Source organism: Aedes aegypti, chromosome 1 (assembly GCF_002204515.2).
Source record: "Aedes aegypti strain LVP_AGWG chromosome 1, AaegL5.0 Primary Assembly, whole genome shotgun sequence".
Lineage (NCBI taxonomy): Eukaryota > Metazoa > Arthropoda > Insecta > Diptera > Culicidae > Aedes > Aedes aegypti.
The window spans coordinates 306,247,934-306,275,847 of record NC_035107.1 but is presented as its reverse complement, the minus strand read 5'-3'; the positions used below and the strand labels follow the sequence as shown (position 1 = coordinate 306,275,847).

The 27,914-nt window shown below is 36.7% G+C and overlaps 1 protein-coding gene across 1 annotated transcript in view; it reads left to right on the top strand.

Moving 5' to 3' along the window:
- LOC5565161 (band 4.1-like protein 5) overlaps window positions 1-6,865 on the top strand; it is a 213,394-nt gene extending 206,529 nt beyond the window's left edge. Inside the window, exon 9 of the mRNA XM_021838439.1 lies at window positions 6,371-6,865. Within this exon, the coding sequence (XP_021694131.1) occupies window positions 6,371-6,508 (138 nt within the window). The 3' untranslated portion in view covers window positions 6,509-6,865. The remainder of the gene's footprint in view (window positions 1-6,370) is intronic.
- Window positions 6,866-27,914: the final 21,049 nt, after the last annotated feature.

Sequence of the window (27,914 nt, the reverse complement as noted above, 5' to 3'; positions counted from 1 at the left end):
CTTGATTCTTTTACGGAATAGTGTTGCGATCAATTCTCCCATGACCCAAACATTAAATAATATTCTGTCGTTTGAATTGCTTTGCGAATTATTCCATGAGCGATGTTTGGCATTAAAGTCACCGATGACAATTTTTTTTTACACAATTTTGCATGAAACTTCGAGAAATAGTGTTACTTTTTTCGCACGGTTTTGGAAATTTTGAACTGAAAACTTTTTTTTTGCACGGTACGCATGCAGAAACAGAATCGGGTGTAGGCAGCTATGAAGGTTCATTTACCAAGCTGTGTATAAACAGAATCACCATCAAAGTTTCAAAAACTTTGGTTTCAAATTACAAAATAAGTTGATATGAATGATGATATCAACTCCACCACATGCTCCATCCAGTCGATCATTACGATAAACAAAACAGATTGGAGCTCTTTTGAGTTTGTATCCAAGTTTCAAATAAATTTCCGCTGTTTTACGCATGTCATAAGCTGCTAGAAAATTAAAAAGCTCGTCCTTTTTACCATTTAAAGAACGAGCACTCCAATTTATTTTTCTAATAGATGTTTCTTGTAATATTGGCGGACTTCTATCGAGGTGGTTATCGGACATCTGACGACATTATTATCAAATTTCTGCTTTTGCTATTTACGACTTTTGCAGATTTATCTTAAGATTCTAAATCAATCTCCTTTCGATCCTTTTTCTAGGATAACCCTTAACGAGTGCTTGTTGTAATCAATATTATATTCGTTAGCAAGATTTTTGACGAATTTCACAAGTTTACACTGCTGTTCTTATGAGGTACCAGTGGAATGTTGAAAAAACTTGTTCGACAAAGTTTTTTTACAGTTTCGAATGTTTTCAAGACATCAACGGACTCCTCTAAGTTACTCACAAGGCACTTCTATCTCTCTATTCTGATGTTTTATTTTTTCATATCTCTGTCTGACAAGTCCAACATTACATAATTACAATAATTGTCGTAAATTCCTTCAGTAGTTCTTCAAGAATACCTTCACGTAAATTTTGGCATGATTGACTCCGAAATTACTTTGGTAGTTTGACTAAGAATTTTTGCACGATCTTTTCAAGGGGTACTTCCGAAAAATGTTTCTTAAATCCTTTAAAGGATTTATACAGGATTTTTTCAAAATTAATGTTTTCAAGTTTCTGACACACAATTCGTCCAAAAGTTTATCCAAGTGTTTTATTAGGCTTTTCTAAAAAAATCTTCATGAATGTTTATAGATGAATCACGAGGTATTCTTTAGTGAATTCTTCGAAGGGTTCCTACATTCATTGATTCCTACAGAGAGAATCTACCAGCAATCCTCCCTGGAATCAATTTCAGGAATCTTTAATGATCGTAACACTATTTATCCAGATAAGCTCACTCGGACAGCCAGTAGCTAAGATCGAGAAATCATTCTCGGAGCTACCTTCACTACTGTAGCATTTACCCTAATAACAAAATGTTATTCCTCCTATGGCCTATGTCCTAGCATAATTTGATGTTTGCAGATCCTTTGAACAGCTGGCTCCTATTGGTTGGCGCTCACAAAAGCTGAATACGATATACAAATGGTATTCCGAGAGTAAATTTTAGGTATCCATATCAACATTTACTATTACCAAGCTTTTTTCGCCTACTCGGGTTGTCAGAGGGAAGACTCCAAAAAGGAAGCAGCACAGAGTATACTGCGATTGAAGCAGTTGATTGCTGCAATGTGAGTTTTTTTTATCTAGATGACTCGTTGCGTTCTTTTTTTAATTCTTGACATATTCCTTTCAAGATTTTAATGCATTCTTAAACATTAATTAAACATTAATAAATTTCTGGCATTATGTTTTGTTCTTTGCATTTTTTTTTTCTTAAGATTCGAAATGAGTTCCTTTTCAAGTCATTCTCTACGATAATCTTTAACGAATTAGTGTAATAATTGATGTCATCAGATTTTTGACAGATTTCAAAAGTTAACAGTGTCGTTCGATGGAATTACTTATGTGGTGAAACCTGTGAGAAACCAGTGGAATGTTAAAGATTCTGAAAAACTTGCTTCTTTAGTTTCCGATTTATTTCATGCCGTTCTGCTAAACATTCCTTTAAAAATTGATTCATATTTAAACGGGCAACGGACATGTCTGACATTCTTCGATTGCTTAAATTCTCTTAAGGAATCCTCTAGTAATAAAGATGAGATTCCTTGAAAGATTTAATATTTTCATCAGACACTTCTAAATAAATTTTAAGAAATTTCCTCTTGGAATTGCTTATAAAATTCCTCAAGGAACTCTTCATGGATTCTCCTAAATTTTTCTCCACGAGTTACTCAAAGAATGGATGCAGACATTCTTCCACGATTGGGATTTCGAAACGATTTTTTTCAAGGGTGGAAATCTCTTGGCGGTAAACTCGTTCATGAAATTCTATCCAGCATTTGTTTTCAAGAACATGTTAAAATAGCATCATTAAAATAATTGGAGTTTCATTCATGAATTATTCCAGAAATTCCAGGTTTCCAGTTATTCTGTGACTTTTTTTCAGGGGTAGTATCCCACTTTTTTTCAGGGGTAGTAGGCCACATCTCTAGAAATTTCTACATGATTTTCACATTTCTCCGATAATTTCGTTTCGCAATTTCCAATGTAAACTGGTCATCAAGTACTTATAATTAACCCTATGTTACAAGAAATTATTCATTATGCATCGTATTATACTCCTGGTGAAAAATCTTGAAAATTGATGTGTCGCCTCATATGGTTAGTGCTGATTAAATTTTAATCCCCAATTGATGTCCCAGGAATCGGTTATAATCCAGCTACAAACACTGTAGTTTTGTATGATCCGTGCAAAATAATCATGTCTCTGGTTCCCAGTACAGTACACCTCATGAAACATGAATAGTGTTGTGTCAAAATTTCTTTGAAATCGCCTTAAAACTGTGTAAGTTGCAGCCAAAAGATCACGAAAATATGGTTTTTAAAAATATGTTAGCGACAAAAAGTTTAAGGATTGCCCTTGAAATTAATCGAAAAATGCTTCAATATACTCTTTCTGCAATTTTGCAATCGAAATTCTTTCAGATTTTCCAATAGGACTCCCTACTGAAGTAATCCTTCAGACATTGCTACACAGAGACTAATCCAGAAGCTTCTGCAAGCATTCGTCCTGGGTTTATTGTAGGGTTTTTTCAAAGGATACCAGTAATTCCTTCGTGGATTCTTTTAAGACTTTTCCTTTAAGAATTTCTTTAGAAATTTCTTCAGGAATTTATCCTGTGATTTCTCCTGGTTCAGGAGATAACACAAAATGTCTAGAGATAACACCAGGAGAATCAATCAGACAACTATGTTTAGAGAATTTTTAAAGATTTCAACACAATCATTCGGATTAGCTTCCACAAACTCCTCCACGTATTCCTTAGGTGAGTTTCTATACAGTCGAAGCTCGTTATAACGACAACTTTTTTAGTGACAAAAGCTCTCTAAAGCGACAATTTTCGGTCCCTTGGAAAATATTTTAATGCTATTCTCTATAACGACTTTTCTCTATTACGACGGTCCCTTGCGATGTCGTCATAACAAGCTCCGACTGTATGTTTTCTCCGGTATTTCGGGTGTTTATTCTAAGTAAATTTGCAAATACTCTCCCATGAGTTCGTCCAAGTATTTCTTCAGGAACCCTTTGATTCATCATCAAAATGGTAGCATAAAACGAACTCACCACGTCACATTTATGATCGACCAATCTCGGATTTTGAGAGGGATTTTGATTCCTATGGGAGTTCCAAAGGATACGTGAGGTATCCCCAAAAATTCTTACATGGCCTTCGTCAGCGAGATATCTAGGAGTTCTTACGAGCTGTTTTCTAGAAATTTCTGTAATGACTCATTCTATTTCTTCATGAATATTTTCAGGTTCTCGTTCACATTCTTCTAAACTTTCAAATTTTCAGCGTTTATTGCAGGCTTTCCTCGATGCATTGCTTTAAGGATTCTTCGATTCTGTAAAAAGATTCTGTAAATGATTTTCTGTATACTTTTGCAGAGATTTCTCCAGGAATTGTTTCAGAGATTCCTTTCTTCATATATTCTTTCAGGAATTTTCCCATAGAGTTTCAATGGAATTCCTAAGAAGTTTTTCCTGTCATTTGCTAAGAATTTATCCGGTCATTTTCCCAGAATCAATGGAATAAATCTCAGAATTGCTCGTGAAATTCCATCAGCCATTCCTCATGTAATTTTATTACTTCAGATTACTTCAGCGTTTCCTCCTCTTCTATTGATTGCTAAAGATATTTCTCCTGGGATTCCAACATGAGCTTTTTCGAGAGATTGTATTAAAAAAAACTACAGGAATTCCTTCAGAAAACTATTTACAAACATGTGTGGGTATTCCTTTTGTGAGTTTTTAAACATTCTTCCAACAATCGCTTTTGAAATTCCTTTAAAAATTGATTCAGGAAGATCTCCTGGAATGTCTCAAAAAACTGCTGCAGGATTCTAGAATTATCTCCCAAAGATTACAAGAATGCTCTCAAAGGACATCTTCAGTGACCTTTTACATGAACTTTTAGAAATTCTATCGTGTATTACCCCTTTAATATCTCAAAAAAAACACTCCAAGCATTCTTCCATAAGGTTTTGCTTCTTGAATTACTTTGGAATTCCTTGGTCCATTTTCCAGGGATTGTTTCAAAATTATTCAAGTAATATCTCCAGGGACGATCTCCAGAAGAGCTGTAAGGATTTTCTTCTAGAATTATTTCCTTAAGTTTCATAGATATGTACTTCTAAGTATTTTCTCTGAATTTTTCTAACAGATCTTCAAAGAATTTTTCCAAGGACCTAGGGTTTTTCCTCGGATTTCCTCTACGGTTTTTAAAAATTTCCTTTGAAAATTCTCCTGGAGATTTCTTGAAGTAGTCAACCATTTATTAAAAAAATCGTTCTGACTTTCAACATGCATTCCTTTGGAATTTTTTGTAGGGGCGTCCTTTATTAATTCCTTTAGACATTTTTCCAAGGATTTATTTAGGAATTACTTCAGTGACTCTTACATTCTGAAGGACTAGATTTCAATCGCAGAAAGTTCTAATAGAATAGTGCGATGATTGAACACATTTTCATTTTTCTTAATTTATCGATCTTCTGAAAGTTTGAATAACAATAATGATGAAAAATCAATTAGTTGAAAGGAGAATGCTGAAAAGTCAATAGTAACAATAAAAGTGCTAAAAAGACTAGAAGAGATGCAAGCAAAAGATGAGAAATGACATTACGAAAAATACGACATTGATGAAACCACTAGACCGAAAAAGTGATATAGAAAGTTAAAAAAAGACATAAATATGACAATATTTACGATAGTAGGAAAGACGAAAAAAAAAACAAATCATGACAGACAGACAAGTTTGACCGATGTATGTTTTGGAGAATCATATCTGGCAAAAAATGGTCGCAAAAAACGAGCTCACCACATCACAATTATATCGGTCAATACATACATGTAATAGTCAGTTATTTTTTTTAAGGCGCTCTGTGCTCGTGGCCACTACTGTGCCGGAATCAGTTGATCTGTAGCTTATTAACCGATACAGATCTATTTTTAACTTATAGATATTTACATCTTCTTTAACTCTCTCCTACCCTTTTACTCTAACACCGAGCAGGTAGGAGAGAGCTCTGCTGTTAGTGAGGCTAGCTGCTTGCGAAGAGGGTCAGTTTGTCTCAGTCACCATCTGATACTGACGGAGGATGGATGTGCTCCCTCCCCCCTCCGTGAAGGCGTCTTCTGGTGGCTGGGCGGGTTTTTTTGTGGAGGGGCTGGGAATCGAATCCATGACCTTCCGCTTATGAAGCGAAAGCGTAACCTCAAGGCTACAGACCCCCCTATAGTCAGTTATATCAAATTTCTCTATCTTAGCCTATAATTGTAGCGCGCGTAACCTGTTAGTCCAATTGTTGAAGCATTGATTCTCATTACCATTAATTTGCCATTTGTCAAGTTCGTTACTTTAAGATTTCAACAATTATTGTATTTGCGTCTTCGGCGGGAAAGGGTTAACATTCGGTAAGATTGTACATATGTAAGTGCTACTAACCACTAAGTTAAGCCATCTAGTTCACCAATATAAGTAAAAAAAATCATCTGAAATCCACCCTAACATTACCATCAGTGTATATGACTAATCGCATCCATGCGTGGCATTGTCGCTTTCGCCCAGTTTGCCCCGCATTCCCTTAGTTTGCATAACAGTAACCGCCTGCTTATCGTAGAAACAAAATCCCTGCACCCAAACAAAAAAGCTTCGTTAATTCAATAAATTTTCCGAACACTAATTTGTTACCCAACATCGATCACGATCAATCGCAGGAAGCCCTGAAGGAGAACATCAAACCCTACTCGATGGACATCTCGCCGTGGCTGGTCTCGTCGGATGTGGTTACCGGGTCGAGCAAGGCCAAGGAGGCCACCATCATCCGGAAGTCGGTCATCACCACGCAGCTCTAACTTTTGGAGGGCTCGGACGGAAGCTGTCGCTTTTTTAGATTTTTAGGTGTGTAAAATATTTTTTCCGATAGAAGAGATGGACGAAAATTGTTGTTTCTGGATTACTAGAGGTTCAACTAGTAACTCTCCGATTCAGTTTCGTCTAAGTACGTTAAAGTTGTTTGTTGTTAGAGGTTAGATGATTCGAAGTGACTAGATTTTTTTGTTTGTTGGAGAAAGGGACGAGTATTCTTTCTTGATTTTAGCCAACGGTATTGATTCGTTTTTTAAAGGAAACATTTGAACTTGCTTTGCAATAGAATATTGAAGCAATAAAAGCATTGAAGTTAGAATGGAGTTCTTTCCGTCAGATCCAAACCCTAGAAGGTTTTTTTTTATTTCTACAAACGTGAAGATCAAAAATGGCATATTCAGCATCTCTGACTTATCTCCAGTGTTGCCAAAATACTTAATTTTGTTTCATGTGGACTAATTTTCAATAAAGTTTATTAATAAAGAATTACGTTTGTACAATAACAAAACATGTAGAACATTTGCTTTACTTAGTCGTGAATTTACTAGGCTCAAGAGCCGCCAAGCATTACGGAGCCGGAAGGCTGGATCTGGCGGAAACAGTCCATTGACAATTCGGGAAAAAACATGCATTAAATGGAACTAACCGCAACTTCTGTGTAACCTGCGTAGTATTATGTGATCTCAAAGCATTCCAACTTCTGTATAACATGTTCCTCCGGAAGTGTAGAACTAGCCCTCGTGTGTTAAAATACACTCAAATAAAGATTAAAAAAAAAAAAAAAAAATGTTCCTCCGGAAATCATTGAACCACGACCCAAGCTGCATGCAGGTGTATCGCTATTTTCCGTATGAAATCGTTTGTCTTCATGTTAGCCTATGTTTTCAACAGCTTAAATGTAACTCATATGACTTAATTGTGTGGATGTCAATCCAAGTACTTAATATCGCTTTGATGCAGCTCAAATGGTACTTACCTAGTAGTGTGATCCCGAAAAATAAAACATCGAATTAGTTCTTAGCCTCATGTACTTTTCCATTATTTGCTTCAACTACCCGGAACCTATTGGGAAGCCTTTCAACGAGCACTGAAATTCAGGTGCCATGATTGAAACAGAAGAACGAACCTGAATAACTATGAATCGATAACCTTTAAAGCCCAAGTTAGCCCAACTGTTCGAAAAATTCGACAGAACCCCTAACTGCTAAGAGTATTTATTTGGGAGTGAGTTGGATTTCGTTCGAACTCGTAATAATTTTAAAAATTATTATCCACCAGATGCTAGTATATTTGCGCTAGAGAGGAAACAATTTTCCAAACGTAAACAAAACGAAAACTAGGAACAAAAAGTGAGACAGAGAATCAAAATTTTACCGCCGTCGTATCCATATACAACCAGATTTTAAGTAGATGTCTCGTGTAGTTTTGGAAAACGCAGAGTCTTTTTATACATATACATTTATGAGGGGAAAACTCGTGTTCATCTACGGCACGAATCAATTGTCAATTATTGTGTGTCTGACGAAGAAAAAAAACTAGTGCCTGATCGAACAGAGTGAAGAGCCCATCCTCCGATGCGGAGGAGAACAGAAGATAGTAGATTTATATATTTGTGTATTTAGAGGATTTTTTACAAGGAAATAAAATGCAGTGATATCATTGTGGAATAAATGAACGTGAATATAAATCGTTGGGTGGTGTCGAGTTTTATTAGTCCGAAAAATGTCCAGAAAAGGTTTTAGCTCCATTGTTCAACTAATTTATCTCTCAAAATTACGTTTGCTGTCGGATTATTCTCCACTCATTGAGCATGAGCATAGATGACCATAAAATTCGTAGTTGCTACTCCGTGATTGACCAGAACAGTCGAAGTTGCACCTTTCTCAATGTCCACAAATCGAGAGCTCAAAATTTAAAAGTCAATAACGGCGCCTACCACGTTCTTACGGTCATCGGGGAAGGGAAGGGATGTTAGTTAGACAACCATTGTTATTGGAGATCGAATATACCTCTGCATCTCCACAGTTGTCACGGAAAGGATTCTGCATTAGTGCGAATAGATATCCAATGCAAACCGAGTCTTTCTCGGTTGGTGATACGGTTCCTGATATATTCAAATGAACGAAATACTCAAACAAGATTTATGAAAATGTGATATTTGTACATGACTACAGAAATGATTCCATTCTATCTTGCCAATCATGGTTGCTCATACCAATCATTTTGATTTCTGTAGGGTTTGGTCTGTTCACGAGGCAAGACATCCGTGAGGTTACAGATTCGTTTCATTCGGTGGAAATAATAAAATGTTCGATCACGTCGTCAGAGACAGAAGGTTTTACACTGACAGTTCTAAAAATTATAGTTCCACTGAATTTGATCCTGATTAGCTCCATAGGAGCTATTTGTTTAATGAGGCCGGTAAAGCATTCCTCGTATTTCCTTTGTGAATCTATCACATCAATCATTTACTGTCACTTTATTATGGGTCTCACCACATTGTTCGATTCCGGGTAATTAGAAAGCGGACTGTAGAAGACGTTATTTATGATCGACAAATCCTTTTCAATGTTGTTTTCACATTTGCTCGTCAACATGAATAGTTCAGCTGGTATCAACAATAATATGCCATTGATTTGGACAGGTGATTATCTTTCTTTCCCCCGCAGGTATCGAAGACACCGTGGTTCGAGGAATTCGACTTTATGGTGCAGGCTATTGTAGAATAATGACTACAGTATACACGCATATATGGAATCACGATATTATCAAACTTGAATGAACCTAAAATGTTCTATCGCAGGGTTTTAGTTTATGGCCTAAACTTTCGGAAAATCCTTGCCACATACCTTCAATAACTCCATTTTTTTAAATACGTAAAAAATAATGCAACCATGATTTGGAAAAAAATCCAAAATTGAACATTTTACTACTTACGAGTCGAATAAATTTAGAAATTATTTCTAATTTAATCTTTGCAACCTAACTATCTCTGTTAGTTTGGAGGCCTACTCGTTTTTGAACCAACTAGCTAGAGAAAAGCTCGGTTTTTATATGTTCATATGAATAATCATCATAGAAAAAGGATGGTAGATCATTTGCCATAAAGTCGTTTGGAATAAATTCGTTTGGCATAAAGTCGTTTGACATAATAATCGTTTGGTATAATGAGTCTTAAACCAAGAATTTCTTAAAATGACATTCGTTTTTACGTTTCTATTGAATCTTTGTGATGCCATCAGGCTTTTTTTGGAGTTTACTTGACTTGACACTTTATTCAACAATCATATGCTCTTGAATAAACTAAAGTATATTAGGAAAGTTATTGCCAGCAGTATTTTATTATTTATCCAGAAATTATCCTTCTTTCAAATATTAATTCTTCTTTTGAGTTTCACTATTGGAATAATGTTTTGCGCTGCAGATTTTGATATGTTTAGCACAAATTTATCCTTCTTTATTTTTATTTCTAAATATGATGTAATCATAATTATAGGTATAAAGACTGTTGATTTAAAATTTAAATTAATTTCACCTTGTTTTATACATTCCCGTGCATAAGTTTGGGTTCAACCTTCAAAAAACATACAACATACAGTCGATATATTTGTGATTACACGTCGAATTGAAACTCTAAGCAGCATTCGAAAGGCAAAGAGTTTTTCTTACTTAGTATGTATTCTTCCAAAAACATTCTTTGAAGTTTGTTTACTAAATTTTTACCTAAAGTTGTGACATATTTCAAAAAAACAGACTGAAAAAACATAACTAATTTCCTCAGCATTGGATCGACCAAACATTCTAAAACAAGGTGTCATTAGAATCGTAATCTTATATTCTTTGAAGAACACTCGCAAATATTATGCGGACAAATTTGAAAAGTATTCAAAATCAATGAAACAGTCATTCAAGTCATTGTGCAAAAGTTTGGGTTCACTTGAACATACTTAAAACACGAACAATCTGTAAAATTTCAAACCAATCATGTACGCGCCGTAATTTTTGCTCGAAAAAGCTTTAAACTATTAAAATCGGTTGAAAAATTGTAAAGATATTGACAAAAATGATGTTCGTGCGGCTCGGATGAACCCAAACTATTGCACGATGTTCATCATACTGAGGGGTGAACCCAAAATTTTGCATGTGACTTGACTGACTGTTTCATTGATTTTGAATACTTTTCAGATTTTTCCGCCGAAATTTCGTGGGGTCTCTTCAATTCTCTATTTTTTCCCGAATGTCGTTTTCCTGAACGCCAGTTCCCCAAATGTCAGTTCCCTGAATATCCCACTTCCCCGAATAGTTTTTGGCACTCATAATTGTCGTAACTTGATACATTTCAGGGTGGTGAACGAACTGGCCATCTAGTATGCACCCTTCTTTATTTAATTGGCGATTCTTTCGAGTTTTACCGTAATCAGCATTTTTGCCAACAGCCGAGAATGACAGAATACCTCCTTCTTTTGATTGCTTATCGTCCTTTCTCGTACACTATCCAGCCACTGAAGATTATTATAGCACCTATTTAAACTGCAACACGTTTTTGGGGAAACCGGTCATTCGGGGAACCAACATTCGGAGAAGCCACATTCGGAGAAAGGTAATCACTTCGATGATTCTGAACGCAATTTTCAATGTCTTTTCGGTTTATTATGCCGCAATAATTTTTGGCGTCCAATATTTTATTGGTTTAATCATAAATTTTGCTTCATTTCAAACAAGTTGTTCTTTATATTTACACTGTTTAAAATTTTATTATTTAGTAAATCCAAACGTTAACCATTTTTATATTTTGCTGTTTTATCCATTCTTGCAAGACGTTAGAATGATAATTACTTTAGAACCTGCCAATATTCAACATATTTTGTTTTAGCAAGCACATGACCTCCTTTCGAGATATGCTGGAAAAAAATGTCCCTTCTTTCGATAATAGACGGTGTTTTTGACGTACACTTCCAAAATTAAAATTTATATTGAGTCGTCCAAAAGTTTAGCTACACATATGGGAAGATTTTTTTGCGTTAGTGCCTTAAACATTTTAAACGAAAAATAATCTGCTGTTGTATATAGGCTATGTTTGAATTATGCTGCAATAAACGATCTTTGGATTAGAGCTTTTAATATTTTGCAAATAAATTTTCCCTTCTTTTATCAAGTGATTTAAGTAAGTGTTACAAACTGGGACATAGCTTATTCTGCAGCGAGATATTCTATGAGCGTTCCCTTCATTAATAACTGCTAACTTTCTTTGCCAATTTACTATTTTCAAAAATGTATATTTCAACAAGCTCAAAGATACTCTATGTTGTGGGATGTAGATAAAATTCAAACGGTCATTATGCCATACGACCATTATGCCAAACGGCTTTATGCCTAACGGGGTACAATCAGAAAAGCTTTTGAATATTCGATAAGTGAAATCAACAAATCGAAGAATCAAATAATTATTTTTTGCTCCAAATACATGAATTTTGAATAAACTTGGCTGTATGAGGGTACCCTCATTAGATATTTTTTAAAGAAATCTGAAACATTAAATTAATACCATCGTATTATAAATCTAGACTTACATGGGTACTGATACTAGGTACACTATGTACAACCATATGCTGAATAAATGTCGTTGTGTCCAGTAAAACACAAAAGTGCTTAGCGATGTAGCTGAGTGTGAATAGAGTTCGCTTATTTCTCTAGTTTGTATGGTTGCAAATGATTAATAAGCCTTTCCTTTCAAATTTAACAGTTTCAGCATATGCAACAGAATGTTGATGGGTAGCCAAATGCCAAAGAAAAGGTTCAATAACTGTTAATTGAGTCTTTTACCTGGACAAAAACACCGATGACATATATTTCCAAACCATCATACATAGCTAAGTTGCCTTATAAGGTTGTCATAGAAAAAATATTTAGAAATTTATTCGGCTCCGTAATGCCATATGCTACATGAGCCCTTAGTTAGAAGTAATGAAATGTTCGATTTTATATATTTTCAAATCTTGTTTGCATTTTTTAGGATTTTAAAGACATTTAAAGGCTAAGAGTCATTAAAGCTATCCTCGTACTCATCCACCTAGGACTTTTTCAATATATCTATTTTTCACCGATAGAACATTTTGCGACAAGGTTTTTCTGAAAGATTAGACCATGGACTGATGCACGAGTTCACAATCTGACGTTTTAGCGGTGCCGTGTTATTTACGTGACCATGGCAACAAGTGAATTCGGCACCGCTCAAACGTCAAATTAGTGAACTCATGCATCGGTCCATACACTGCGAAGGAAAGTTTGTGATTCACTCAAGTTTGATAATATCGTTGGGGTCCTGGTATGCGTGAACGTCAAATACAGTCGCCTCTCCACATCTCAATATCGAAGGGACCATCGAGATAGGGAGAGATCGAGACCAAGAACAAATTTTTGATGAATACTAGATTGAAAATCACTCCGTTGCCAAGAAATTAATACACAAACAGACGTTATTTTACGCTCCTAATTTGTTTTGAATCCCAAAACTTTGGTCTAGTAACCTTCGATATTGGTCATATCGACATACGGAGAGAAAATTGAAAACAAACAATCAATAGAAAGACATCGAGATATGGAGATATCGAGATAAGGAGGATATCGATATATGGACAGTGAAAATGTATGCAGACTGTAGGGACTTAGGGGCTGTCCATTAATTATGTAAGGGTTTATGGGGGGAGGGGGGGTTTGAGATTTCTTACGCGCCATATAATTTATTTTTAATTTTCATACAAAAAATCTTACCATGGGGGGAGGGGGGGGGGGTGGTTACCCCAAAAATTGTCTTACGTAATTAATGGATCGCCCCTTATGAAATCATCGACATAGGGAGAGATATCGAGATGTGGAGAGTCGACTGTAGTAAACTCATGCATCGGTCCATAGTTTTATTTGACAAACAGGATCCTGGCTTTCTAATTTCTCAGCCTACTTTAACGGAAATATAAATAAACGACATACTAGATCAACACGCTACTACATTATCATCAATTATGTTAGTTAGGAATGTCTCGATGGCCCAGTATTTTTGGCCACAGTTCCGGTGCGTTGGAGGGGTTGAGATGCTTCGGCACGCAATTGACCTCCTTAGTCTTGTACCACTCCAAAACCTCTTTCGAGTAATGGCAAATCTGGCCAGAAAATCGTAGGACCATCGTGTGACCTCAGAAGAGGAAGTAGACGGCATTCCTTTCCTGCCCATTAACCGTTCCACTTATCACGAATGGGGTGCTTCGCTTTCCGCACGGGCAAATTGCTAGCTAAATTATATATTTTTTTTGGCAAACTTTGACATCTTCTGCTTTCTAACGTGCTCAGGGACATCGAATTTATGATGAGCAGTGAAATACTGGAGCCTTGCAAGCTGTCGGAAGTCTGCATTTACATACGTCTCATCATCCATGTAGGATCGAAGCAATCCATGATGGAGATATTTTGACAAGATAATATTAATAAACATTCATTGTTATTTATACCACTAACCGAACAAGATGCGTTTGTACAAAATGGCGACGAGGATTAAAATTTGCAAATTGATTTTTCTGGACTCATCGAATTTCAATAAAGAGAGACTATGAACCACTGAAGATGCGGTTTTACTAGATTGCAAGGGAAAAAGAAGACTTGCTGCTCAAACGAAAAATCATCATGGTTTGGAATACGATGGAAGCACTGTATATATCAAGACCCTGGTCAAATTAGCACATACAAGAGAAAACTGTCCATCACATCAAAGTCGTCAGCATCGGAGAAAAGTGGAAGCGAGTGAAAAATTATCGGGTAATTTGGAAATAACCCAGGCTCAGGTAAAACGTGTCTTTGCATGGTGAGTACTAACTAGATATCCCGAGCTCCGCCGAGTTGAAAGCACGACAAGCTGATTAAATTGAATATGTGAGTACTGGAGTTGTTAGAGTTGAACAGAGACAAAACTTTTATTTTTTTATTTGTTTGAAGAAATAATCTCGAGATCTTTGTAGAAAACTACGAAACATTTTCTGATAGCAGATTAATACAATGTTCCTTAACATAGCTCCTACAAAATATTTGAATCCCTGATGAGATCATTTGTGATTTCCTGTTGTGATCCTTGTAATGGAAGAATTCTAGGGTAAGAAAACCACACCAATCCCTGTACAAGTGATTGTCCAGGGATAGAAGACAGATGAAAGTCCTATACGATATGGACAATAAATAGAATTAAGCAACAGCTGCATTCAGTTGAATATTTGTGAATTCGCTTCGTAAGCCTTATTATTCACTTGCAAATCAACCTCTAAATACATAACTATTATCTAAACAGGTGAGAACTTAAATTAAATGAAGTGCATATTCACTATTACATGAATCATTGTTATTGTGTACTTCAATAACTAGGATTTTGTACAGAACATACGTGCCAATTGCCTTCTACATAGTGGTTCTTGATTTGTAAATTTGTGAGAAAAAGTTAACTTAAATCTAAAGCATAATCCTAAACACGAATATGTACATAGGTTATAACCTACAACTAGATGCTATAAGCAATTTGCTTAGATATCACAGGACACATCAGTAATACCGCAGTGCTACCGTTAATAGGTGAGACTTTACATCAGCAGCAAAATGAAGGTTACTTCTGAAACTTTTACCCCATAGATCGTATAACCCTACGAATTTTGTCCATCAGCAAAGGACAGGCAACAAAATATCTAAAGTAAGCTATTTACTTTGTTCACTCATACAGACACACTAAGCTTCCTCCAGGAATTTTATAAGTTTTGCACTTTATGAATTAAATTTGGAAGTAAAGTTTATGTAATTTTGATTTTTTTTTTAAGGAACTCCGTGCTCGAGGCCACTGCTGTGCCGGAATCAGGTGATCTGTAGCTTCTTTACCGATACAGATCTATTTTTAACTTATTTATATTTACATCAACTTTCACTCTCTCCTACTCTTTTACTCTCACACCGAGCAGGTAGGAGAGAGCGAAAGCGTAACCTCAAGGCTACAGACCCCCCAAAATAATTTTGAGTTAACAAGTTGTGATCAACAGAGATTCTAAATTTGATTTATCTGGTGAGATTTTCGATGGACTCTCTTTAAACGTTTAGGTGGATCTCTCTCGAGATGCAAACGACAGCTATTTGTATCAGCCTAGCAAATTGCTGCTTGTTTGACTATTTACAATACATCCCCTCTGGAACCAACATAGTTTCCAATAACAATTTTTCAAATATTTTCAAATAGATATTGCTCGATGTAATGGTATGATGTTCAACTCTTAACCTCAGAGGCGCGTGTTTTCAATAGAAACACTGTTGTTCGTTTGCTCAGTGTTTTTGGTGATATTTTCCCTACCGATAAATATGGAAAAGATTGTTTATTGCGTAGGTCTAGCGAAGTCTTTTTGTAGACATATTCAATTATGCCAATATTACGTTAGATCTGTTTCAAAACAGGTTACGTGATACATTTTCAAAAGGCTAATGATTTCAACTGTTTAAAAAGCCAAAATATGACTCTGGTTTGTATAAACGAGACGAAGCCTCATTCGAATGGATGATCTCATAGAAGGCCTATTAAGTTGACCCGAAATTAGAACAAGAAACATGTTAATTCGAAATAGCGCAACTCTGTTGGGATAAAGTAAACTTGTCAATGAGGATGGTGGAACCCAAACGTAGGAGAAAAGTACGCGAGAAAGACCCAAAGGCGATCTTTTGCGATGATTTTCAGTGAAAGCGGAACCTTGTTGTTGGGATACACTTGTCAATGAGGACAGTGTAGCCAAAGGGACAAAGACAAAGGGATGAAGTACGCAGAAATATCCAAAGGCGATCCTTTGAGATAAAGCGGAACCCTGTTCTTGGGATGAAGTACACTGATCTATAAAGGTAGTGGAACCCAGACAGAGGGATGAAGTACGCAAAATCCCAGAGGCGATTCTTGAGGGAAATATGTTAGTTCTTTGAGACCTAGAGGCGAACCTCAGGATGATTCTCAAGACTAGGTGGAACCCAACTTAAGGGATGAAGTACACCATTCCGAGACCCAGAGGCGATCTTCGCGGGATGAATCTCGAATACCAGATTGAGACCTAGAGGCGATCCTCATGATGCATCTCAATGGCTGGATTGAAATTAATGATTTTTTATTAACTATTACAGATAGAAACAAATAAGGTAAAAACAATTAAATCAATAAGATCTTCAAGAAGTAAAGAAGAAATTTGAAATATCAAGACGAATAAATAAACAAGAAGAAAAATTACAAAATTAATACATCGAAGAGAATGAAACAAACGAGGACAGTTCATGAACGAAAGCTACTAAGGCGCAAATGAAGACACAGAAAATGCAAAATATGAAAATGTATAACAATATGGAAGAACAATGATAACATATAATAGTTAACAAATATTAAGTTCTTTAAGATTCACGTTTTATTATTTTTCAGATTAACCAACCATAATCAAAGATCTAGCAAACCATGACCATAAGAGTATCTAGGCCGCCAATTGAGACTACTTCCATTAAGGATGGACCACGTATTTAAAATAAAATATGAATTATAATACTATAAAAGAAGGGAGAGATGTAGGATCTAAGCAATCCATGATGGAGATATTTTGACAAGATAACATTAATAAACATTCATTGTTATTTATACCACTAACCGAACAAGATGCGTTTGTACAATCCATAATGAGGCAATGTGGTTTCGTGAACATCTGGGTGTAGAGCTTCCGTCCACGTGTTTTACCTACCTTAGATAAATTCAGTTTCTTCGCCACATTTCGAACTGAACTGTTGGGATTCTTCTTTACAGCTTGAACTACCCGTTTGTGATCCTTAACACTATACGGAGATCAATTTTTGCCACTTTTTTCATTCCGATCGATGGTCAAACGCTCGTGGTACCGATTTAAAACACGAGACACCGTAGAATGTACCATTCCTAGCTTTCTGCTGATGGCATGATGAGATAGATCCGGATTTTCGACTCCATCTTCACAACGATTGCACATCTGCTAGTGAAACTTGCACAGCGTAAACAAATACACATTGAACAAATTACACCCAAAATTCATATAGAAAATACCTAACGGGTTAAAAGTAGTGCAGTTTGATTCCGTACACCATTTATACCGAAAGAAATAATAAGATTTTTAAATGAAAATGAAATGCTGTTTGTATGTCACGAAATGACTTGATATCGGGTCATTGGGTTTAAATAATCCTTTTACTGTTACATTCGTCCTCAAATCCGAAGTGCTCGTGTGAAGGAAAAAGTTAGGAACGTTTCTGGAATGGTCAGCAGCCTAGATAGCCGCGTAGTGTCGGTAGCGGTTGTTTCAACTGGCTAAGAATTAACACTACGGACTGCCTGTTCCGGTGGTAAAAGTCCACCTCACAGGTGACCCCTAATTTATGGTGTGATGCGTACCGTGCCTAGGAATGAATGGTTGGGGGGGTCTAAATGAAACCTAACCGCAAACGGAGCCTGTGGGGTACCAGGGCGCCCTCCACAGTATTGAGTCCTTCCTGTGCTACCCGGAGCAATGGTGCAGGTGACCTTGTGTTTCTCCGAGATAATCGGCTGCCCTTCTTCAGTCTCTATCCTGAGGCTTAATAAGGATGGGATTATGAATATGTTGACATTTAATTTAAATTATCACCTATATGGATTCGCATTATGCGTTTTACACAGTGTATTCTGTGCTCTTTCGCCTTTGGCGACTTTAAATAGATATCGATCTGGTTTTTTCGTTGCTGGTCTTTTTCGTGCTGAGATTGCAAAAAGCTTAATCCTGCCTAGTTTGGGTAGTGGCTACGGTTAGGTTAGCTCAGATCAATCTTCAGCATAAAAGAACAGCAACGATCAATCTTTGCAGACTCATGCAAAATGGTGCAGCCCAAGTGGCGCTAGTTCAAGAACCCTACTTTCGTAGAGGGAACTTCTATCTAGGTAACCTTGTGGACCCAGTTTTTGCTACTTTTAGCAAACTTGAAATGGCAAACTCGCGCTCCATGCCCCGCGCATGCGTGCTCGTTAATAAAGCAATCGTTGCTACACTCATTTCTGAGTTGACGACCAGAGATGTATGTGCTGTCACAATCGATGTTTCTGTTGGTGACCTCAACAGGAAATACGTCTATTGTTCGGTATATTTACCACATGATGAACCATCCCCAACGGATGACTTCAAACGAGTTGTCGTACACTGCGTAACAAAAGGCCTTCCGCTGATTGTGGGCAGTGATGCCAATGCTCATCACATCATCTGGGGCAGCTCGGATATCAATTTGAGAGGCTCCAGTCTGATGGAATACTTAAGTAGTACAGACCTTGGATTACTTAACATAGGCAATCGCCCAACCTTCACGGTTTCTAATAGAGAAGAAGTGTTAGACATAACGCTCTGCTCGAATAGAATCAGTCACGAGTTGACGAATTGGCATGTATCAGATGAGGAATCATTATCTGATCATCGCTACATCTTCTTTGAACATTCAAATGTAACTGCGCAGACTTTGCGTTTTAGGAATCCCCGGTCAACAAACTGGGAACTCTATATTGAATTGGTTGCGACCAAATTTCATGGATATTCTCCGTCCATTGAAAATCCAAGTGATCTGGATGATGCCTTTGATACTACAACATCCTACATTATGGAAGCTTTTGAAGAAGCATGTCCTCTGCGGTCTGTAAAGACTACAAGAGGGACCCCATGGTGGAATTCCGATCTGACTAGACTCAGGAAACAATGTAGAAGGAGTTGGAACAGACGCCGTTCAGCTGGATCAGAGTCGTTCAAGTCGGCTCGCAAGGCTTACAAGAAGGCTCTTCGGTCTGCTGAACGATCCGGCTGGAAAAACATTTGTACAAATGTTTCCAGTTTGAGTGAAGTCAGTCGGTTGAACAAAATTCTTGCAAAATCTAAGGATTTCCAAGTGAACGAAATTCGCTTACCTAATGGTGACCGATGAAGAAGTTTTAGAATGTTTATTCAATACACACTTCCCCGGATGTGTGGACATAGCATCTACGGATGAACCAAATGGCTTTTCATGTAGTTACGAGTTTCTGGCCTTGGCTCGCTGAATCGATTCAATGGGCACCCGAATAAAACATCTATTGTTCTTTTTACGGAAAGACGAAACCGCGATGGAATTCGACCTTTACGTCTTTTTGGCACTGAGATTAATGTGACTGATCAAGTAAAGTATGACGGAGTCATTCTAGATTCCAAACTTTTATGGACAGCTCACATTGATTTCAGAGTCAAAAAAGCTTGTATGGCCTTCGGTCAATGCCGGCGAACCTTTGGTAAAACTTGGGGCCTCAAACCCAAATATATCAAATGGATTTACACAACAGTTGTTCGACCAATATTGGCATATGGATGTCTTGTGTGGTGGCAAAAGGGCGAAGTGAGAACAATCCAATCAAAATTGGGCCATCTCCAAAGGATGTGCTTGATGGCGATGTCTGGTGCGTTCTCTACAACTCCCACAGCAGCGCTCGAGGGCCTTTTCGACGTTGCGCCACTACACATATATCTTAAACAAGAAGCACTTTCTTGCTCTTACCGTTTATGGGTACTGGATCTACTGGAGAAAAATCCAGTGAATCGTAGATCTACACACACTTCGTTGTTTCCACTTTTGGTGAATTGGGACAAAATTGTCCTTGCTCCAAGTGATCTCACAATTGCTTGTAACTTTCCTTACAGGACATTTACCACCCAATTTCCTTCACGGGAAGAGTGGACGTCTGGCTATTTGGAAAGAAGTATATCAAACAATATAGTATGTTACACTGATGGCTCCCTTCTTGAAGGTAGAGCTGGTGCAGGAGTATATTCTCGTGAGCTAAGGCTGAATCAGTTTTACTCACTTGGTAGAAACTGCACCGTTTTTCAGGCGGAAATATTTGCTCTTATGTGTGGAGTGCAATCAGCACTTCAACAGCGCGTAATGGGTAAAGTCATATACTTCTGTTCAGATAGTCAGGCTGCTATAAAAGCTCTCGCTTCGGCCAACTCAAGGTCGAAGCTTGTTATCGCATGTCGAACTCAAATTGAGGAACTGAATTCAGTCAACTCTGTCAACCTTGTATGGGTACCTGGCCATTCTTCCATCGCTGGAAATGAATTGGCTGATGAGCTAGCTCGCGATGGAGCATCGCATGACTTCATTGGCCCTGAGCCGACTATTCCAATTTCGAAGTGCTGGGTGAAGCTTCAGATAAACTCTTGGGTGGCAACTCAGCACAAGCAATATTGGAATAGTTTGGAGTCGTGTCGTCAAACAAAATTGTATATTACTGAGCCATCTCCAAAGGTGGCGAAGTATTTAACAAATCTGTCAAAGCAGAATTGCAGTCTCTTGGTCAGAGCGTTGACAGGCCACTGCCGACTCAACTATCACATGGCAAATATTCAGCGTGCTGACTCATTTGTGTGTGATAGTTGTGACTCAGATTATGGAACTTCGTATCACCTGATATGTAACTGTCCAGTTTTTGCGCAAATGCGATTCCAATTACTTGGTAAACACTTATTAAGTGAAACTGAATACAGAAGCCTGAATCTTCAGGACATCCTGTTATTCTTAACCCGCTGTGGTAATGAGCTATAGGCTCTCTTTACGCTCATGCGTTTTGCAGTGCCCTTTTTAGGGCGCTGTTCGAACCCATTGTGGTATGGAGCTACATGCTCTCATTTCGCTTATGCGATCTTCCCTCTTCAAGGGACCCCACTCCTATTTCCTCCCATCTTTCCCTTCCCTTTCCTCTCCCATCTGGTAGATGATGAAATAGGCTCAAATATGGCGATGGCACAAATCTCCCAACTGGTGGGGAACGTGCCTTTGGAGCCGGCCTTCTGATACCTGATACCTGATACCCGTTTGTGATCCTTAACACTATACGGAGATCAATTTTTGCCACTTTTTTCATTCCGATCGATGGTCAAACGCTCGTGGTACCGATTTAAAACACGAGACACCGTAGAATGTACCATTCCTAGCTTTCTGCTGATGGCATGATGAGATAGATCCGGATTTTCGACTCCATCTTCACAACGATTGCACATCTGCTAGTGAAACTTGCACAGCGTAAACAAATACACATTGAACAAATTACACCCAAAATTCATATAGAAAATACCTAACGGGTTAAAAGTAGTGCAGTTTGATTCCGTACACCATTTATACCGAAAGAAATAATAAGATTTTTAAATGAAAATGAAATGCTGTTTGTATGTCACGAAATGACTTGATATCGGGTCATTAGGTTTAAATAATCCTTTTACTGTTACATTCGTCCTCAAATCCGAAGTGCTCGTGTGAAGGAAAAAGTTAGGAACGTTTCTGGAATGGTCGAAAACGGGAGAAAACTAATGTGTCACTTTGTGTGGGGGATACGTTTGCATTTTTCTACAGCCTACTTGATGGTAAAACGAAGTTGCCCGGGATTACTAGTATGAGATAATTTTACAATAAAAAGGGTGGTTATATTACCACATCGGAACCGGAACCAAATTCAGAATACTCGTATAGGTTCAAGTCCTCCATTTGACTTCAATACAATTTAAAAAATCATGAGTTTTGAGTCATCACTATACTCTGGTACCCAATAGGCAATAAGGATCCCATTTGAGACCTACTGGAATCGATATTGGATCATCCGGATAGGGTCATGTCTTGTTATTGGTCTATAGCACCATGTCTATTTACTTATAGATGAAAAATCATGAAATTTAAGCCGTCAAACACTACCAATATATAAATTTCCCTAAGTGTGTCTCTGGATTCCCTATCCCTGTACCAGATGATCGTGTGGCCACAATGGTCCTATATGATCTTAAACTGCTTAGGATAGTATCTTTATATTCAAGTGTCCATCATATAATGAATTAATCGATGTTCCAAAGTGATTCAATGTATTCACTATTGTGTATCCTGTTTGGGGAACTTGGGACATGGGTCCTATTTTGAAACTACGCCAGTTTGATGTGGTGGAATAATCAAAATCGGTTGAGAATTGACAAAGTGATTACAGGTTAAAGAAAAAAAAAATTTGATGGATTTTTTTTGTTGGTACAACTAAATCGCAACATAGAGGAAAATTATCAAACTTAATATTGTTTTCTTAAATTTGATCCACTTTTCTCATAAAAACTTTCAGCCTCTCATATGACGACTTATCGTGTATCGATTAGTTGAAATTTTTAGGCAGTAGATTATAAGAATGATAATAAATCTTCGAGCTGTTTAGGAGAATACCTATAAGTAGATGAAAAAACCGAATTTAGTACTATACCATTTAATTCCACTAGAGTTTGTACCCTTTGCAGGGTGTCTACTACCTGGAAAAACCTGGAAAACCTGGAATTATCAGGGAATTTTATTCAACCTGGAAAAAACCTGGAATTCTCAGGGAATTTCGATCACAATCAGGGAAATAATTTTGAAGCAGTAATTCATGATAGAATATGTTCACGACAAAGGATTTTTGCGTTATAACCCAGGCTTATCATTAATTGCCAGAAAACTATCTTCATTCGAAAAAAATTCGGCTGCGCCGCTCTCCAAAAACTATATGAGCTGTTCAGTGAGAATTCTTTCGAGTATGAAATTTCATCAACTTATCAAAACATGATTGATGTTTTTAATGTATCTGAATTTATTCGGTAAAGGATTAACATATCTAGGGCTGGTAGCAGGTTTCTTTTTATATACATTTATTTTGCAAGTCTCTAAAAAGTCTCTATTTTTGATAAAAGGTGTCTGAAGTCTCTATTTTAACCAAAATAGTATCTAAAGTCTCTTTTCTTTCCTTATCTTGCTTGCAGATAACTGAGATGCAAAATTACTTCTCGTATTTCTCGAGAACAGCCTCAGGAAATATCCTTGTGGTTTCTCCAAAGATTTTATTATGAATTCTTCAAGAAATTGCTTCAGCATTTTTTTCATAGGATGCTTACAGGAGTTCCTCCATAATTTGCTTCAGGAAATCCTTGAAATTTTCAACGTTAATACCTCTAGCAATTTTTCTCAGGCGGTACTTTGAAGAAAGACTATCTTAGGACTTCCTCCAGATATTTTTTCACTAACTATCCAACCGAATTCTACAGTCGTTAATCAAAGAGATATCCAAAGTTTCCCACAGAATTTCTCCCAAGAAAACTTGACAAGAATTTCAACACCATTTCGTCTACGGTTATTCCAAAGAATAGATCCAAAAGCTCCTCGAGGGGTTATTCGAGTCAATATATTGAGAACATTTCAAATAATTTCCTCAATTCGACCTGTGTTTCATTTTTAAGTTTCTTTAGAGTTTTTTTTTCTAGGAATTTCTCCAGCATTTCATCCAAGGATCACTGGAGTTCATCCAAACATTTTTCAATGAAGTTCTCAAAAAATCCCCATGGAATATTGAAAAGTTCTTCTAAGGTTCCACACAATTTAACACCACAGCAATTTTTTCTATGAAATCCTTCGACTGTAGGAATGATTATTCCTACACAATTTTCTAGTAATTTCGTCCAGTGTTCCAGGAGATCCTGCGCAATATCCTGCGAGATATTATGATTTTTCTTTTTTTTTTTATTATCGTAGCAATAATCTTGGAAATCTTCTAAAAGTTCTTCAAGAGTAAGTCTTCCTGAAAATCCTCTTCAATCAAGGCTGGCCTAAGAAATTACATAAGTAACTGTAACAGAAGATACCCATAAATTTACATCAAGGATTTTTTTTTTAATTCTCAGCTTTCTGGGAAATTACATTCAAATTTCCTTGGTGAAAACTCCTGGAAGAATGCTTGAGAAAAAGGTTTTGAAAACTTCCTTGAGAAATATCTTAGAATTAATAGAAGAATTTCCGAGAAGAAATCCTAGGCGCAATCATGAAGGTTTCCTCAGAGAAATTTGTAGTCAAAATCTTATAAAAATTCTAAAGAACAATTTTGTAGAAAATCCTGAGAAATCCTTGGAGGCATCTGGAGAAGTTTCTAGTTGAATATTACAACATGTTTTAAACGGGAGTCTTGGAGGATGTTCTAGAAAAAAACTAATTGTAGAATCACCGGATAAAATCCTCGAGGACTAAGGGTTTTTTCACAAAAAATATCTGAAGGAATTTCTGATGAAAGCCTTGTGGTATTTTTTGTGATAATGTTTGGAAAAATCTTGGTTCTATTTTGAGATATAAAAAACAAAATTTTTGGAGGAATTCCTTAGGAAAATTTTTGGAGAGTGAAAATCTTAAATATAGATATGAATCCATCCTTTTCGTAATGTCGTCGTAATACATCAATGAATGTTTGTCCTTTACTGGCATACACCAGATGTGCTGGTATGTCGTCGTAATGTCGCAAAAAAAAAAAAAAAAAATATTTGAGAAAAAAAAAGTTTTAAACATATTTTCAGAGAAATGTCTGGTCTGATTAAACTATTTTGTCCTGGTTCCTGTTAGGTTTCGGTTTTTGATTACTGTTTTGTCTCTTTTCGGTCTCTTTTTAATAACTTTTTAATCTCTTTTTTCCTGGAAAGAGGTTTCTAAATTTCATATTTTCAAGAAACTCATTCATTTTTTAAATTATTGGAAAATATTTAACTTCAGAAAAAAATTTCGAAAAGTAAACTGGAACTTGAACAACAATCAATTCGAAATTTCGTAACAATCATGACTAATTTAGAACTTTTTCGAATGAAATGCAAACATTTATAATTTAATCATATTACCACAGTCAAATGTTATACGGTCGAACGCGATTACCCAGGGGCTTGATAATCCGTGTTTCTATCATAAAAAAATGGATCCGGGATCCAAAAGTTTTACGAATTATTTGTGTTAATTTAGATTGTAGATATATTGCCACATATCCAAATAAAGTTTAATTTAGCGCCCATGAAGCTGTCTAAGTTATCCAAACGACCGATGGAAATGAATGGTACATAATCTGTACAAAAAATACTTTCAAGAAGACACATACTGATGCACTTGAAAGTTCCGTTCATTAATTTGTTTTAGACATATAAAATTACAGTATTTCTTGAACCTGGAATTATTTTTATAAAACCTGAAAAAAACCTGGAAATATCAGGGAATTTTATTTTGCTAAACGAGTAGACACCCAATTGACAGATACGCGTATTTCGACCTCAACTGTAAGGCCGTCTTCAGTGTCGTGTACTAGACTCGACTTCCACAAAAGTTCAATCCAATGGACGCAGTGGCTTAACCTACCCAACAAAAAAAAATCTGTCAAAGGATACAAACTCTAGTGGAAATAAATGGTATAGTACTAAATTCGGTTTTTTCATCTATTTCAGATTATAAGAAGCTTAACTTCCGTGAAATGGAGTGCGATTTGATCAATGTATAGCACGGTTTTATTTCTTACGAAAGAAGGACCAATATAAATGTAGCTTGTTAAACATGATGTAGTTTAATTTTGTGAAAATTATTTGATTTCTGTGGGATATTTGGAAAATGCATAGGTAATTACCTACCTTCAGTCAGTAATTGCGGTACTCTTAAAATTTATAATTTTAATGTTTTGGTAAATTTCAAATCGAGTAGTATTTCTCAAGCAAACTCTGATAGACCAACCTCAAATCTAGCATGCAGAGTTTGCTATACCTACGATCCTCACATCAAAGACTGTTCAATTTCACCTCGAAATAACATCCATCGATTTTCATTTTAGAAGACTCGACCAAGTGAAGTTAATCGTCGTACTTATTTTGATACAAAAAAAAAAACAACAATTTGGAACCAAACGGTTACAAATTGTCAACATTAAATAAATAGACTGATTGATGAGACATGTTATATTCCCATCGCTTTCTGTGTGGTGAATTATGGTTTAGTAAAGCGCCTAAATGTAGACTCCGTGCGTCACCATACGGTTTAGGGTAGGATAACGGAGGAAGATTGATACCCAAATCATAATCGTATCAGAGAAGAATTATAAAGAAATCAAAAACTGAAAAATTGTAATCTTTTTAAATGGATTGAAAAGAGGAAAGATAGGGATGAGAAAATTAATTGTTCCGTGATTACCGAGGCTAATAAACGCTAGGTGTGCATGGTTTCTTCTTCTTCTTGGCATTTACGTCCTCACTGGGACAGTGACTGCTTATCAGCTTAGTGTTCTTATGAGCACTTCCACAGATATTGACTGGGAGCTTTCTTCGCCAAAGTTGCCATTTTCGCATTCGTATATCGTGAAGTAGGTACGATGATACTCTATGCCCAGGGATGTTAAGGAAATTTTCATTATTAAAAGATCCTGGACCGACCGGGAATCGAACCCAGACACCTTCAGCACGGCTTTGCTTTCTAGCCGCGGACTCTAACCACTCGACTGAGGAAGGCCCCATGTGTAAGGGTATGAGCCTTGAAATTACAGTTGAAGGTTGGAAGCAACAATTGTTCCTTAACACTAACCGTGTTCAAAACCCAATACAAAATTAATCATCGTGGCCATAGAATTTCAAATTTGTAGAATGCTTACTCATTAGCTTCTTGAAGTAATGAGACGAACTTGAACCCTACAAACCAACCACCCTAATGGGCATGTGTGTCTGTATCACGAGCATCAATCATACGAAAACAAAAATCACGGTCAACCAGAATTGACTTAATTTGATGTTTTGCATCCCGTTTTGATTGAACTCCTAAACGTGTGTGTATACTCGACCCACAGGGTGCAATGAACCAATTTAGGGTAAACAGTCAACCAGTTTCACCTCGGCTGATCTCCTCAAGAGTTCATTTCCTCCTAGTCCGAAATATTGTTGTGTGAAGTGACATGAACTGTCGGTCTTCGAATGCTTGATTGTAATGCGAGGCGACAAGGTGGAAGCTCGTGTCACTTTCGCGAATCGTGCGTTAGGATAATGATTTGGGGATCTATTCAAGAAATTGAGTCCATAAAAGGACTGTTCATTTAAGAAAGTGGACACGTGTTTTTACAGTAAACTGTTTATTTTCGAACAAATTCATGAGTTTACCTAAAATACATGGAAATCAACGTAATTTCGATCAAATTCACATAAATTTGAACATTTATTGAGCATTGCTGGAGAATGCTCTTACTTTTCTTTTGATACCTCCCCAAAAATTCTGCACAACTTTTTTCGGAACTTTTCGAACTGGTTTTTGAACTGCTGACCACATTTTCTTGAAAAAATCGATGGATGCTTCTCTTTCATCCTTCTTAAGATGCCGTTTGATTATTGCCCAATATGTTTCAATGAGGCGTAGTTCTGATCAATTTGATGGATTCGATCATTTTTCTACAAATTCGACTTATTGCTTCTTGAGCCTCTCCAAAGTAGCTGAAGCATAGTGAGCCGATGCTACGTCTGG